This window comes from Callospermophilus lateralis, chromosome 1, assembly GCF_048772815.1.
Source record: "Callospermophilus lateralis isolate mCalLat2 chromosome 1, mCalLat2.hap1, whole genome shotgun sequence".
NCBI lineage: Eukaryota > Metazoa > Chordata > Mammalia > Rodentia > Sciuridae > Callospermophilus > Callospermophilus lateralis.
In genome coordinates, this window is record NC_135305.1 from 83,534,414 (window position 1) to 83,551,968 (window position 17,555).

At 35.6% G+C, this 17,555-nt stretch overlaps 1 protein-coding gene across 2 annotated transcripts in view; it reads right to left on the bottom strand.

Moving 5' to 3' along the window:
* Skap2 (src kinase associated phosphoprotein 2) overlaps window positions 1–16,321 on the bottom strand; it is a 170,430-nt gene extending 154,109 nt beyond the window's left edge. For both annotated transcript variants that reach the window (XM_076835655.2, XM_076835647.2), the window contains exons 1-3: window positions 16,077–16,321; window positions 6,558–6,663; window positions 5,942–5,967 (exon numbers count right to left, since the gene is read on the bottom strand). In XM_076835655.2, coding sequence (XP_076691770.2) covers window positions 5,942–5,967; window positions 6,558–6,663; window positions 16,077–16,143 — 199 coding nt within the window. In that variant the 5' untranslated portion in view covers window positions 16,144–16,321. The remainder of the gene's footprint in view (window positions 1–5,941; window positions 5,968–6,557; window positions 6,664–16,076) is intronic.
* Between the last annotated feature and the right edge of the window lie 1,234 nt (window positions 16,322–17,555).

A 17,555-nucleotide genomic window follows, 5' to 3' on the forward strand; every position in this document is an offset into this window, starting at 1 on the left:
GTATCTACATAGCATTGGTACAGAGAAGTCCCTTTTTAAACAACTGCATTAAGAAAAACATATTGTCACTTTTCATCATGACCTTCTTCATCTTACTGTTGGCTCAGTGACAGATGCCCCATCCCTTTTCCCCCCTCCCTTAATCTTGTTTTTCAACCCAATAAAGTAAGAATTGCTCTCTTATAAGGAGCTTTAACTGAACACAGGGGTCGCTGTTGAGTAGTACAAAGCATTTTTCCTCCCCAGGGGCTAAGTATCTGAAGCCTTACCTGCAAAGACTTCTATAAATTAAAGGGAAAATGTTCAACTTGTGTTTATATAATAAAAAACTGAACTCCAAATCAACAACAGGCATCAGGTAAACGTATCCAATACAATTTACAGACATAATTGAAAGCATTACAGACTAATCAGACATCGAAAAGAAAAGCGTGCTCAAATGAAATGTCTACAGAATCATTAGTTGGCAGCCATTCTATTTCAATCGCACATAATGTCAGTGGTGCCTTGAGCCTGTGCCAATGACAACAGCATAAATTTTGCATCTCATTTCTGTGGTCATAAAATTAATGATCAGTTTAAAAATACTTCTTTGTAAAAGTTATTGCGCAAAGAAAAGACATGAATGTGTCCCTGTTATGTACTCACAAGGATAATTATGGGGTTGTTGCTCATTAATACTGTTTCTTGTTTCCCTAGAAAAGCATTTGATTTATCCCACAACTTTCAAAAGTTTAATTAACGATACAAAGTTAACAGCCTAAAAGACAATAATCCAAGGCTTCCCTTCCTTTAATTTCAGTGGCAGCTTAAATATCATAACAGAATCGACATTTAATCATACCACAGCAGCATATTTATCTGATATCTATTTTTAAATTCATAATAGTTGGGTTCAAATCACTATGGCTCATCATCAATTAAAATTTCCCTAAAGGACCGGAGAGGCAGCCCAACAGTGACTCAACTCTGCTTCCACTTATCTCTACCACCACTGACAGTGAGTCACCTCAATTTACTGCTTGTTTTCAAATACAATGCTATTTTAAACACAATCAGATAAACATTAAATAGCCAAAAACATTAAATCCCTAAAATTTAGTATACATTTTATATACACACACCAAAATATTACACTGTACCCTACAGCCATATATAATTGTTAAATGTTCATTTAAAAGAAAAAATAATAAATTAATAAAACAATTTAGGTGGTAACTATTCCTTCATACAGAGCATGAAAGACAAACTTGGCGGGGGGATTAGTCTGTATGAAAACAAATTAGCTTCTAATTCTCTACTTGGTTTACTTGTCTGATCTAATTTTAGAATTAAGCATTTAACTTGCAATTTCCTAAGGGAAGTTAAATTCTTTAAAGGATATTATAGGTTATTGAAAAATAAAAAGATTCTCCTCATAATTCTTCCACAATAGGAAAGCTAATTCATAGCTAATTCTTACACCAAACTGAGGCAGAGCTTTAAAATAAGCACACCATTTCTCAAGCACTGCCTCAGAAATAGACTCCTACCACTAAAGGTCCCAGAATCTCAAACATGCTGACCACATTTGTACAAGGACAGGGGTGGGGGTGTGTGGTGGAAGAAAAAAGCTGTAAGTTTTCTGCTCAAATTTCATTGTGGAGCCAGCTTTCAACAGAAAATGTACTATGTTAGGAAGAGTAAAGGAAAGGAAATTAAACATCATCCAAACTTCTGACTTTTCTGCTACTCTTAAGGATTCCATTAGAACAAACTAAAATAGTTCCCTTCTTACCTAACAGTACTGCTATTTTTAGCAAGTTATTAAGCCAATTGATAAACTTAAGAAATAGTACAAATGAGAAGGTCAAAGGAAATTGCTTTCTAAGTAAATCTATGCATATTTAACAATATCGATGAAGTCTTAGGGGCATAATCTATTAAATAAATTTTTGCAATTAAGAGAGACAAGAGCTTTTAAAGTAGAAAATGGAATTCTTTTAGCTACTGCACCTGAAACAATAAATTCACATTTTTTAAAATGTAGATACTAGAGCTACAGTATGGAACAGTAGTAGAGTCTTTTCCTAGCATATATGAGGTCCTAGGTTCAATTACCAGAACTAAAAAAAAAAAAAAAAAAAAAAAAAAAAAACTTTGGCATTAATATTTTATAAATTTGAAACCATTCTCTTGAAGTAATTATCATTTAATATGTCTGCCCTTCTTTTAAAAATTTATGATTATTTCCTAAAAATTATTTGAAAACTGAACTTATGAGACAAGATTAACTTAAATCTTCTTGACAAATTAAGTTGAATTAGTGAATATGTATTAATATATTATTTACTGAACACTACTATGTGACATGAACAGGTATTTTCCCATTGTCTTGTTTCTATAAATCAGTCTATAAGGAAAGTAATCACATCCAAATCATCACTTGAGTAAAATGAGACTAATAAAAGGTCAAGCTACAACTACAGTGTAAGTAAACATTTTTTATCGTGTATCTAATATATACTAGAAAATTCTAGTTAAAGTTCAGTCAATAAATAGTCTTTACTCAAATAATAATCTATTCTCATTACAAAAATAATTATTTCAAGTCACACTTAAGAGACCTATGATCTTGTTATGTGACAAAATAATTAAAAAATAATCACACAGCATAATTCCAGTACATGGAAGATAATATATTCTTTAGAGAGTTGGGCTACATTGCAACTAGGAAACTAGGGTTAAATGGTTATTCTGTCTTACACAATACTTTGAGGTAAGTAGGCACTCTCTAGATAAAATGAGCAATATTTCAAATGAATAACAGGGACTAGATCAAGCAAAATGTGTTTTAGCCAACTGGATTCAAATTATTTTTAAATGCAAGTACAATTAAAGAATTCAGAAAATCAACTGAAAAGTATTCTAATGTTCCAATTTGTCAGATCTCTTTATGGGGAAATCTAGACTGGAGCATATAAGGAGACAAAAGGAGAACTTTCATAAATTAAAGAAATGAAAAGGGAAATTTAAAAAAATAGTTTTCTATGGAAATAAATATAAATAACAATTTAAAAATTAGCTTAGTGGAGCTTTATTCTCTAGGAGAATAATTTTATAATAATAAAATTATAATAATAATTTTGTGTAATAAAACAAGTTTCTAACAATACAAACTATTCTCACACACACACAAAAAAAACTAGAAAGGAAAAAACAACCTTCTAATATTTATGCAGTTTACTAAATCAATAATCATATTAATTCAATTAATTTAAGAACTGAACTACTTCAAACTAGACATTCTGTATTATTTAATCTCAAAATGGGAAATTTTAACTGGAGTGTAAGGAGGAATTAGGATGGGAAGGAAGAACAACAGATATCTGTACATTAGAGAGATTAAAAACTTTTTGAAATGAATAAATCTGAATTATTTATTTTATTTAAGATCTCTGCTTCTTTTTTCTCCCAATAATGGTATTAAAATGGTATTTAACTATCATTTTAAAAATCAAGAATATGAAACAGAGGAAAACAACTTTAGTTTAATTCATTGTGACCCTGTTTTGTTATGAGAGAAAGAAACAGGAAACCAGCCAAAAGGAATTCTTTGCAGTTCTCCCTGGATGAAGATAATCTGAAACCCATAGGGGAAAATGTAAGAGGGGAACAGCATCACCAAAACATACTTAGGATTGAATTCACTCAACGTAGGTATCTTATAATAAATTCCTACTGTTAAAAAGAAAAGTGTCTTGAATAATAGCTTGGCAATTATTAAGTCTGCACCCTTTACTATTCCTATAAACTATAAAATAGTCTTTGTAGAATCAAGTTGGATATACTTGTAGGGTAAAATGGCATAAGATTACTCAGCTTCTCATATTCCTCCAAGGTATACCTCCAATTTAGCCACAGGCTTACTTTTGAGCAGACACTGTTGGTGATTAGTTAACTCAATACAGCAGTATTGAGCTACAAATTAGTTATTTGGAGGAAAATGATTATGGCGAATCTCTGAATTCCACATTATTTGAACTCTTATTTTCAACTCATTTTTCAATTTCTATCAAATAGTAATATAAACCTCCATTTTCTTTGGAGACAAATAATGCATCTCAGTAATGTAATTTTAATATCCACACACCTGAACAAGTTCTAAAACAGAATTCCAAAGGGAAAGTTCCTACACTATTACTGAACCATATGCAATTATAGAATGACTTCATATTATCATGTTTTCTTAGCTTAAATTTTTTTAATATACAAATAATTAAGCCACAATGAAGAGTTCAATAAATAATCACCAGAACAAAATATGCCTTTTAAGAAGAGAGGCAGAATCAAATATCTAATATTCCTCCATAATAAAAGCTATCGTAATTAAAATGCATAAATTCATTTCTATAGTTGACAAAGCAAAAGATACAACAGGATTAAGTCCATAGTTTAGAATTCATTGTGGAACACACCAAAAAAAATTGAGTATTGGGGGACAGAAAGAGTTTCCTGCTCTACTTATTAATAGTGTTTTGGTTTTTTTTTTTTTAAATCTCAATACAGGGAAGAAAAAACTTCTTATTCCCTTAAATCATACAGATCTTGACGATTTAATGTGAAAAGAAACTGTGACTTCCTTTTAATTGATTTTAGGTGTGTCTGGTAGGTTTGTCTGGTAGTACTTGGTTTATTAGAACTGTCAGTATCCTCTCACTTATCAGTCGGCACAAATATTAATTATTCTGTGGGTCCTGCTAACTCCAGTTAGAAGACATTACACTGTTTATTCCCCAAACCCAGAACCTAGCTCAGTCCTGGTCAAGTGACCTCATATTGTGACCCTCATGCCAGCATCCACAAGCTGGAGGTCATGACCTGTGAATTAGCATCAGGGAAATAAGGGCCATACTGAGTTCCCCTTACAGAACTGAAAACACGAAGTAGTAGGAACTTCCTATGGCTTTCCTGATCTAGCCTTCAGCATGTTAAACAGCTGCCTCTCAAATCTAAAGGAAGACAGTCAGTCGACCAGCACTTTCACATATTTCAAAAACAGAAAACTGAATCCCCATCTCTACAAATCTCTAAGAAACAACAGATTCATTCAAATCAAAAGAACAAGGGAAAAAAAACTAGCTTTTGAGAAAGATTTTACTCACGTTATCAAACAAAAATTTACAATTTTTATTTTTGAGGTTTTTTCCCCATAAATGGTAGGTTTATTTATTTATAAAGTCACATCCTAAAAATATTTTAAGTAATAAATAGTTTTTAACAACATTTGTTAACAATATGCTCCCAGCTGGTAGAAGGCCTCTGTCTAGTTGACAAAAGAGATTTTGAGAAACCTTCAAGTATCAGGCCCTGTGATCCCCAAATCTCATGGTCTCAGAAATGGAACAAAGATGCCCTTGGAGTTTTTGCCCCTCCTGCAGCACCTGCTCAACACTAAGACTTCATTTATCCAGATCAGAGCACCTCACTTGGGACCCCAGGCCTTCAGGCACGCAGCCACCTGCATGTTTTTAAAGTACCCTTCAAAAACATGACCTGTGAACACCCAGCCACAGGCCCTTCTGCTCCTGCCATTCTATAAAATAACCTCTGCAATATTAGATAGCATCGAGTTCATATCTCACCGCTGCTCACTGAATTCTTCCATGTGTAACTGCAAGTATATACCTGTCCTAACAAATCTCTGCCACAGTGAACTCGAAGAAACATGAAACCTAAGAATGTTAAATGTATAAGATTTCTCCATTTGAGGAATGCAATGGATTCTGGATATGCTTTTTAATTTTTTTCTCAGCAGGGGGAGCTAGCACTCTCATCTTGAAGGTCTAAATATATAACATGGAAATTTAAATTTTGATTTCAACTATCAAATTTCAGGATGTTAGACTATTCTATTGAAAATCTCCACAGAGGAAAAAAAATGTTCAAGTTTGAAATTTACCTTTGTCTTGAAATTCGTGAAGATAGCTGCAAAATGAAGAACATTATATTTTAAAATGAGGTTGGCAAATCAGAGCAAGGTCTAATCAGTGGCACATTCAAATCTAAAATCTATGTTATATATAGAGAGGGGGAAATTATTTCCTGTGCTGAAATGACAATTCCAAAATGCTTAGGAATATATGGTGAAATTATTTTTAAAGATCTGAGTACAGTAATAAAATGAGGATATATCTTTAATACCTATATGTTTATTCATTTAATGTAGTAACAAAAGAATTCTCTTTTCAGTGTCTAAGGTATTTTCCATATTTATATTAAAATCATTAATTTACCCATGTCCTATCATTTAAACCAAATATACCCTCAGATAATCAAAATAAACAGTTAATTTTTGCTAGAATGCTTACAAAAATACACAGTCAAGCACCTTCAGAAGAAAGGGGTATATAATAAGCATATTTGTGGAATATATTTTTGTCTTTTAAAAAATATTTAACACCAATAAATAAACATAAAAATTTCACTCCATGATAATCAATTCCTTATTAAAATCAATTTCTAATTACAAAATTGTTTCTAAGCAAGAAACCAGTAATTAAAGGCAGGTGACTTACGTATACTTTACATCTTTTATCTTCTTAATAAGAGATTCTCTCTTTTCCTTTGCTTTCTTGGATAAATTTTCCCCTCTCAATGTGTCTGCTACAAATGTTTCAACATCTAAATCATGAAATATAAGAAACAGGATACAAATTATGGCAAAGAAATCATTTTTTGTGAAAACAAATACAACAATGGTTGTTTCTACATATAAGCATTAATATCTGTACAATTCGGTATAGCTATTTATCAATCCAGAGTATAACCGTTGAAGTGTGTCTCACATACTAAGTTGGACAAATCTGCTCACCACTTAGCTAATAAAATTTGTATGCTGTACTTACGCTTAGCAAAGCAAATGCTATTTGAATGTTTGGCACCATTAAACCATGAAGAAGCACACGAGTTTTAATAAACTATGGTGCCCATAAAACAAATTCTCATACAAAAGCAAGCACCAAGCTTTTATGCATGTGTTACTATCATTTTATCATATTCTTTGAGTTCCTATATGAAGAAGACATTCACAATAGTATATCAATATAAGCTAATGTCTCTGGCAAGGGTCTGTTTTTCTCAGACCCTTTCTATAATCCACTTTCAGGAATACATAACATTTAATGCTTTGAAAGAAAAAATAAATTACTTTTTTCTAGACAAGATTCCCAAATCACACCCTTACTACTGGCCCCACCCACTATGGCCACTCAAATAAAAAAGAAAACCAGCTGAGTAGTTCTGTGAGCTCCTGCTTCCTGCCATGGTATTTCCACCTGGTATATTTCTTACATAAAGGAAGAAGCAGAAAAATAGATTCTTCTGCTATTTAAAAATATAGTATCCAAGAAATAAGATTTCTATGACCTTATGTAATATTGCCTCATAAGCATCTTTTAAAAAATGTTAGTAAACTCAATTATTTTCTTGTCTGGTTCTCTCGTGTAAAATTTCAAGAAGTCGTTGCTCAACTGATTTTTATGATAGTTCCAATCTCCTTGTTTATGAAATACCATACACCTTAGATTAATTTACTTTCAGAGTTTCAAAGTTCATGTTAAAATATCTAATATAGAAGATACCGTTAAAGTTTTTAAATAGGCATGGCTATAAATCATCCTATTTCATACTGAAGAGATATATATGTATGTTTTACTTCCTTTTATTTAACTACATTGTATCCAAACTCACACTGATAAAAAGATAGCATCAAAACATAGTATTGTATATAAGTAATGCAAAGTATATATAATAAAGAATCCCTCAACTACACTTATAAGTAACTATTTAAAACTAATATATAGGATATAATGTTGTAATCAATTTTAAATCTTGATCACAGCAATATTTTGATCCAGTAAGGAAAAATGATTAAATTATGATACATTCATTACAAATGTGTAGAGGTATTTTTTCATTAAGTCAAAATGAAAAGTGAAAGAATTAAAATTTTATCTTGCAATAATTTTTAAAAACAGCTTATGGTTTGAAGTCCATTAACAACTAATATGTTAAAAGTAAGTATAAAATGAAATGGAAGCAAAATGTCCCAGCTTCTCTTTCCTGGAGTTGCCCATATTTTGAAGAGGGGACATATATAATCCCAAACCAGTGCAAATTAGACCCAGACTTCTCAACTGAGTTCCAAATAATGAAATTTATGAGAAACTTGCACCCAGAGGAGCAAGCAACCTTTGGACATTCAGACATTAGCTGAAATGGAAAAGATCATTGGCTTCCCTGAGATCCATACAGTAATATTTCTTCTTTAAAAAAAAAAAAAAGTGGAATAAGGAAAGAAGTAGCATCCCTACTGCTGATGGTTCCTTCCAAGTGGACTCAATACTTGAGAGAATCACTGGCACAATGACTAGTGAATAGTCTGCTTAATGTTATTTTCACTCAATGTTTGTCTTTAATTCCCTCTTCCACGAGTATTTAATTGCCTATTTTACATTTTCATTATACAATCCAAGTTTAAACAAACAGGATCTATTTTCTATCTCCGGAAGCAATAACACAAGAAATTGCAGCTCAAGAGTTATTTCTTTAAAAGGTCATTTCAGTTCTATAAAAACTCAGAAAACTAAAAAAAAAAAAAAAAAAAAAGGCTGTAACTCTATATAGTACTTTCTTAAAACCTCCAAAAAAATATTTTTTTGATACTAACCATGCTTCTACTTGAAAATATTTGTTGAGAGTGTGAGATTGCAGGAAAAAATAAGTATTTTTTTAGGGGAGGGGATTCAGAGATTTGGTAAGGAAAAAGATCTATACTTTTATAGTAGTCTTTTAAATACATTTATCCTCAAGCTTTTCCCAGAAAAGGATTTAAGGCAACTGAAAGGATTTAATAAACATTGACTTCATCAGTATTTTCTCAAAGGAGATGTAGAGAGTAGGAACTACTTTGATGTTTATTTTAATAAATAAGAACTTTAACTGGAAGCGGTTTTTGCTATAATCTATTTGTTGTCAACAGATTTGGTTGTCTGTTAAGCTTTTGAAATCTAAGTCATGGCTTAAAATCTACACATCTTCACTTTGTCCTTTTATTTTCAGATCCAACTAAACCAGCCTCTCCTAAGCACCGGAAGCTCCCTGGTTACCGGGACAGCCTTCGCCGGGTGCCTGTGCAACGCACCGACTTGGCTCCCCAAGCGCAAAGACAGAACAAGCACAGAAAAGAAGTAATCTTAGGCTTTCCTAGGAGATGCTCCAGCTTTGCCCACCGAAAAACTCCACCCTCGACCCTCAACCCTGCGCAGTGTTAAACACAGGTTTCCCTATCCACCGAGCTGTGAGCTGGGAGAGACACCGGTTTGGGGCAGCGCCCTCACCAGACAAATGGGGCTGGATCTGCGGCTTTGTAGCTCAAAGCCAGGGTAATATTTCAAAAGCGAGCAATAAAAGTCTTGTGTGAATCAAGCGCTCCTCTGGCTGGTTGGAAAAGAGATTTGAAGCTTTTTTACTGGGCTCTAAATAGCCCTGCAAACGGTAAACTAGCAAGCACGGTAAACTAGCAAGTGCCTTAGCCTTCTTTTACCTTCCTTTAGGGGTCGTGTCCCTCGGTTAATATGTAAATTTCACTGACTCCTGACTGCCTATAACTTGGGGGGAAAGACTGTAATTAGATTACAAGAAAAGGTCAGCCTGCCTTGCTCGCTCGCCCTTTGGCCTGAATTAGAATTCCTTTCTCAGAGGGAAGGGGTTCCATTCACTCCCGTGGGCGCCCGCGGCAGGAAAGACACATGCGGGGCCCGCTGGCCCTTGCGGAGAGGGCGCTGGAAAGGGGTGTCCCCAGCGCACCAAATCTAACTGCTCCCCACCCGCAGCCTTGGAAACTGCTGGTCTGCACCGCCAGCACTTTACTCCCGAATTACCCCATCAGCCTCCACCCACGCAAGTCATCATTAAAAAAAGTTATTCTGGCAAAAGTAAACGTGGGGGTGATTTCTGCTGCTGTTTACACCTTGACAGGGTCAAGAGTAATCCAGGAACTGCGGTAAGGATCTGGGGGAGAAGGCCGCTGAAAAGATCAGATTTACAACTGCTCTGTAGATAGATGTTAAGGTCTGAAAACAAAAATTAAAAGATGGCCTGTTCTGGCTCAGCAATCCTTAAACAGTTTAAGTTAGAAACCTCTCAATAGCCATCTCGACCCTTAAGAGGCAAACACTTAACACACAACTCAATGACCGGTACTCCGACTTTTCTTTGCTTTTTTTTTTTTTTTTTTTTTTTAATTATTTCTTTAATACAGAGAAGACCCATAGAAAAACTGCCACCCGATCTTCCTCTAGGGTCCTGAGTGATAACAACAGGTATCTAACACACACAGGCTGCTTTCTACCAACTTCTGTACAGATCAAACAGTGAAAAGGTGGAACCACACAAGTTCAGAAGAGTTTTAAAATTCTTGCCAACAATACTATATGTCAGATTCTCCAAGTTGAGTACCTAGCCCAGGTTCCCACTCTTGGAGACAGTGGAGCTTTGACCACTTGTCCTCACCATCCCCCACTACTAAAGAGCCTGCAATAGGACCTGCAGGCTGGAGTCTGTAGAGAGCCACAAGGGACACACACACACACACACACACACACATATATATCTTTCTCCCTAGTCCCCAGGACCTACACACAGATACACAGACACCTCTGAGATGGCCTGAATTGAAAAGAGCAAGAGACAGGAATTCAGCTGAATCCACCACCATTTGCTCAGCCCAAGATCAATAAAATAAGTGTAAAAACCAATCCCACAGCACCCCAAATGGCTTTACTACTTAATTCCACATCTTGCTCTACTTTATGAACTGGGTCAGATTTCACTTTGTATTCACTGAGTTGTGCTGTCACCAAACTTAATGTGCTAAGGATAGTAGCCTGGTCTGAGGCTAAAAACAAAAAGACACTTTTCTGTTAAAGCAGGGAATGATCTGACCAAACAAGTACTGGAGAAAATATAAAAATCAATTAAACTGGGTACATTCAGATCAATGAAGCCAAATGCCCAAAGTCAGAAAATGGCTAATTGAAAAGTTATTGATTGTTCAAATCAATGTCCTTGATTACCTAGCACTTTTATAGGTTAGGGTTGAACTGTTGACTTCCCAAACATAGAAAAAGAAGACATAAACAAGCACAGTTTTCATAGTGCAATGGCTAAAACATACCTGAGCCTTATAATCCAATCATCCTACAAAATTTTCAAAATTGGGTTTACAAGCTAAATGATTTATGGTGATAGAAAGCTGGGCTGTTGAAACATAGGGCTGACCATCTTTCAACCTCTAAAAGATGACTCCTGATAAATAGCACTTTACAATAATCAAAATCTTTTTACCACACATTCTCAAAGAAGCCACAGTGAATAACACATTAGTCTGAGATTTACACTATATTCACTGTTAGGCAGCCTCTATTGTAATGTGTTCAGAATGTGATTGAAAAAGAAATGTAAACTCAGTGGAATGAAAAAGATAGACTTGGCTTTAATTGAAAAAGACAAACTATGTGAATAATGAGTATATAAAACCTAGCCTATGCCACTTTTATCACCCATATATGACACTTAATCTTAAATTTATGAGAGACAACTGAACTGTGTTTCAAATCACCAGGGGCTTTTCTTACTCTGTTATTTCTTCCTTCTTTCTAGCAATACTTTAATGCTGGTATCAGTTAGAGATAACCCCACTTGGAAATTTTTCATATACTACTCATTTTTTAGTATATTTAGGTTTCTCTTTTTAAAGTAAACCAATGTTAATTAGGTCTATAAAATTGTGCATAACATGAAGAGCCTTACTTGGTAACCTAGGATGAAAATACTTTGAATGGACATGCTAAAATATCCCCTCCCAAGAAAAAGTAGGACATTATAGGCTTAAGATAAATACGTAAATAGTCTTCCTTAACACCACATCTTAATTCACCTATACTATTTGACCCAGTCAAAAAAAAAAAAAAAAAAAAAAAAAAACACCTCAATAAATTTCTGGTCCCTTGATTTACAAGCTCATATTCCTATTTTTAGAAGAGAATATCTAAGACTATGATAGATTGATTTTATTTTGAGATTAAATGTTCTCTATCAACTCGATGCTCATCAGTTACTGCTGCCAAAACAGGGCAGGCTTGTTCTTGCTCTATTGGAAATTCCAGGTGCTAAGAAGTAGGTGACTATTGGTGACTCAGTAGGTGGCACTCTTCCCTTTACATACTCAGCCAATGCCCCAGAAGGAAGTTATGGTACACTAGATACACCATAAATAATTCTCAGAGGAAAAATAAAACCAAAATGTTGACCGAATTATAAATAGGGCTTTGGAAGGGTGGAAATCAAACCATACTACACTCAGCATTGAAAAAAAAAAAAATTCTGCCTCTGTTTCAACTGAACTGTATTCTTTATCTAGTGCCCTAAAGGGATTATCAATTACAATATGTGAAGGTTTTAAAAAACAAACAAAAAAAAGTGGAAATCTCCAATAGAGAAAAATACGATATTTCTAATAAAACTGCCATGTGATCAAAACCTCAAGGTCACTTTGCAGAAATCATATAGCCACTTTATTGTTTGGTTTGGTTTTGGTTTTTCAGTGTACTGACAACTATTTTCTTTTAACAACTGCTTCATTTTCTAATTTAATAAAAAGAAGATAACATCTGTTAGCTTTCCTTTTAAAAGTTGGTGTTGTAAAATGAGTGAATGAGAATGAATTAGAGTATCTGACTACAAATCACTAACAAACCAATATTTAAAGGGTGATTAAACAAATGAAGTCGGGTAGTGGGCTGTGGTTCCAGTACTTCTCACTTTCTTGACTGCCAGAAGGGAAAAACTCACATAAATCAAGGCTATTCTTGCTGTTAGTCCTAATCAAAATATTTGGATGTGGAAGATTAAATTGACAAGATTTGGGATTATCTTTCAATTTTAATTATCCTGGTTAAACCTGTTGTTCTATCATTAGAGGGGGAAATCAAAGGTTGCCTGTAGTATAAACAGTGGTTCAAAATTCTGAAAACTCTTTTCTATTTATATAACCAAAAGAATAATTCAACACTTCTTAAAAAAAAAGTATAGGCCTTCAAGATTTAATATACTTAATTATAGAAAACATAACTCTATATTGCCACTTTCCAAGGGTATCATTAAATGTGATTTAAGACTAATAACCTCTATTCTTCACATTTCTATATGATGTTTTTAAAAGGGGAAGGGACAGGGGACAAGTATTGAAAAGGTAGCCTAAAACTACCATAATCAAAAAGAAAAACAAAGAACAAATATGATAAATATACACTTCAGAACCTGTCCCCATCAAGCAGTTAAATGTCAAATACTTAGCATATATGACATAATGATTTGGATAATGGGCACATGAAGCACAAAGGGAAATGTCTTAGGAAATATTATTCTGAAAGCCACTATCTTTGACTTTATGTTCTTTTTCCTCAAAGCAAAGGATTTTAAACTTCTGGAAGATTTAGCTTCTTATCTTCTCTACCTAGGAATTCTAGCATCATGCCATGTATTCTCAGAACACTTGACTGTTCACAACCACCAGTACCAATATCTCCTTCTCAATTAAAAAAATATATATACTAGATAAGCCAGCAATAACTCTAAAATTCAAATCAATACAAACACCTCCTCTATAGTCTTAGAATTTTAAATTTAATCATGTACTATCACCAATATACTTAAATGATGCAAATCCTCATGCAGCCTCAAAATATTTTTGAATGAATTGTGCGAAATAACTGCTGAGAGCATCTATTCTCAAAGCCTTTTCTACCTCAGAAAAGATTTTAACCTATTATGTCCCATTGTCCTATACATAGGACACATAGGAAAACATACATTGAGCAATATCATAGGTGTCCTATAAAATTTTATAGGTTTTTACAGGTGTCCTATGTATGGGACATAATGAGTTAATTACAGTTAAACATGAACATTAACAACTTTCCTTGAATACATTTTTTAAAAGTTTTAAACCCTGACAAAACTGCTTCACTTTTTTGATTTAGTTAAAGATATGCCTATCCCCCAATTCATATCCACAGCTCTTAAAAGTATACTTTGAAAAAAAAGTACGATCCAAATTTATAATCTCCAAAGTTTTAACATTTTAATATTTGTTTTTAATACTCATGTATTTTAATGTGTGATGTACTTTAGTCATATGGAATACTAAAAATGTCAATAAAATGATTTGAGAAAAGGTAATTTCAGAAATTATGCTAATATACTACCTGACTTAAGAGAGATGGCAGAAATATATAGGAAGTTAGCATTGGCAGAGAATTAAAATATGTAATTCTGAGCTTTTAATTTAATTTACACAAGTAAGAGCCACATGAAAAACTATGACCTATGAGAATCAAAGAATAAATAGTTTTATAACCCCTATATTCTACTTCCTGAAAATGTAAGCACCAAATAGCACATAGCTTGCTGTGGGAGCTGTCAAACTTTTGAAAACATGCAAGCAGAGGTTAGCACCTTATTTCTTAAATTCAAAAACATAACCTGAAAATGATGACATTTATTTCTGACATAATGATAAACATTTCTTTCTCTATTGTGGTTATTAAAATTTGTTAGATGAGCAAGGCCAGCACTGGAATATCAAAAATGTTAACTGTGGTCAAACAAGATTTGTATTCATGTGAAACTCATATAGTGGGAAAAAAGCTGGCTTTACCTCTATAGTTCTTTCAATATTTTCCTTAGTGCTACCCATTAATGACGACAATCATTTCTTAAAGTGAAAGAAACACTAACCCACTACAAAGGCATTCTTCACACTATCATGTTCATACAAACATAAGTCTTCATTCATGCACTTAGTTTTATTTTCTCAATCACATTATTGATGCTAACCCCCAAAATAGTGTACCAGTATATTATTATTAGAACATTTGCTGTCGCACTGCTATACAAATAACTTACTACTTCAAATATCACATTTTTTATGGCAATGCTTTTATGAGTGAAAATAAGTAACTTATAACACAGGCATCTGAAAGAAAATGTTTTGATAGTTGTGATCAATATTGAAAGATAGAGACAACTAAAGTAAAATAATAAATTCCGTTTCCAGAATTCAGACATACATGAGACAAAGTAAATGATAGTAAGAATTCCAGAACATCAGAACACGCAAGATTTGCGCTGCCCTGTAAAGATATATTTTGTACTCTAAAGTTTTCATTGGTCCTTAGAGAAAACGCACAGCTCCACATTCAGAACATTACTGAATAGGAAACGGCATTGAAGAACCACATTTTTAACTCCTAAAAAACAGTTCCCATAAATGGGAATGTAAAACTGAAAAGGGGAAGATGAGGGTGCAAGGATAAAGCACTTTCATCATGTGACACAGGAAGTAGGACTTTTAACACATCCTTCCTTTTTTGCGTTAATAGTTACTGAGGCTGAAGACAAGTGGCCATCTGAGAATCCGGCTCTCTTTAAAGGTCTTAAATGCAGAGTGGACTGGAATGTTCAAGAAAAGTGGGAGTTTTAGAAATGACACACCCTTCCACCTCATCACCCCTAACCCCTGTGGCTCTGACATCTCTTTGTTACACCCTCCATCCCCACTGCCGAGGCCACCCAAGAACTACTTCTTTGACTTCTGCTGTCTTCCCAGTTCTCACACATGCATTCATTAATGTTCTCTCCCTCTTCCTCTCCCCTCCCTCCACACACGGCATCTTCATTATGCACACAGAATTGTCCGGATCCCATTAGTATAGAACATCTAGAAGGGCTATCATCCTCGCACCAAATTTCAACACACACGCCCACTCCCTTTCTCAGCCCGAGCGCCCCTCTTTTACCTCCTCCCTGTCCCGCCCCCACTGGTCAGAAGACCCGGGAGCGGAGCGCGGGTCGGGGGGGGACAGGATACAAGGGGAGGCAGGGTAAGGACTCTGAAAGCTTCTGTCCCCATCGGCTCGCCGTCCCCTCGCCCCCGCCCCGGCAGCGTTACCCGCCCCCTTCCCGCTCATTACCTGCCAACAGGTTCCTAATTTCCTCAGGGAGGGGGTAGGGAGAGGAGGTGCTGCTGGGGTTGGGCATGTTAGGGAGCGCAAGGCGTGCGGGGAAAGGACCTGTACTCAAAGGATAACCGACGGGATGGGGTTGTGGCTGTGACCTAGACTCGGGCTAGCGGTCCCGGTGCGGACAGCGGGGCTACGAGTCCGGACACTGCCAGGCCGGGAGTCACAACAAGGAAGTCAGTGAATATCCAGCCAGCAGCAGCTGGACTCTTGGCCCAGCCCCGCCCGGGAAAACGGGGCGGGGCGGTGGGCGTGGAGGAGGCAGGGGGCCCAACTGCGCATGTGTACACTTCGATTTAATCAGCATCTGAAGAAAGAGCCTCCAGGCAAGCCACGCCCACCTTTACGTAGGGAAGCGGGAGGAGGAGCGGTTAGTGGGAAGCGAGCGGACTGGGCCTGCGTCTCCTGATTCCCACCGCTGAAGCCGCTTTGTCGCCATTTTAGGTACTGGTACCTTAACAACCGCTCATCATTTCCCCAGGATCCCGAAAAACAATGTGTCCGCAATGCCCAGAAGTTTTCTGACGAAGGGGCCTTCTGTCCGATAGTCAGATCTGCCGAAGTTTAACGCGTCGCCTGCTAATCCACGAGGAGTTTTCGACCTCCCTAAACTATTATGGCCTTCTTTGTTTGATTGAATGAAGGTAACAATGTCCGTCTTCCGCCAGTCCTCCTAGAGAAGCCAGTCTGGATCTGCTCCAGGGAGCATTCTGATTGGCTCTTACATTTCATTTCTGCCTAATTCGTATTCTTGGGGTGACCGATTTCCCCCACTACGAAGAAAGAAAGGGGAGTCTGGGCACTGTCCATTAAAGAATAAAAACAAACAAAACAGAAATCAGAAGGCTAAGTAGATATTAGGTACCACTGTTCATCTAAAAGCCTTTTTAAAAAATGCTGGTGGTGATTAGTAGAACAAAATTATACAGTCTGTTTGTTCCAATTTGAACATTTTGTCAAGGAACACTTAAGTGTATTCTGTCTGTAAATTTTACATATTTTCTCAAAGAGACACATCTTATTCCTTTAAAGTATGTGTGTAATGAAGAAAGGTAGATATTACATTCAAGCTCCTCTGCACCTTAAAATCACTTAGAGAAGGTTTGGGGCTGCGTCCGTTGAAGACCTTCTTCCTGGTGGTGACTCTCTGCAATATCCTGAGGCAAGGCAAGCATCACATGGAAACACTGAAGATTGCCAGCAAACACCAGAAACTGAAAGAGGCAAGGAAGGACACTTTCAACAGCTTTCAGAGAGAGAATGACCCTGCTGACACCCTGATTCCAGAATTCTGGCCTGTGAGATACTAAGATTCTGGTTTAAGTCATACATATTGCTGTGCTTTATTATGGCAGTCCTGGGAAATGAGCACACTGGCTCTCCCTGTTCTAAAGATTTCATCTGTTTCCCTAAATATACCTTGCTAATCAC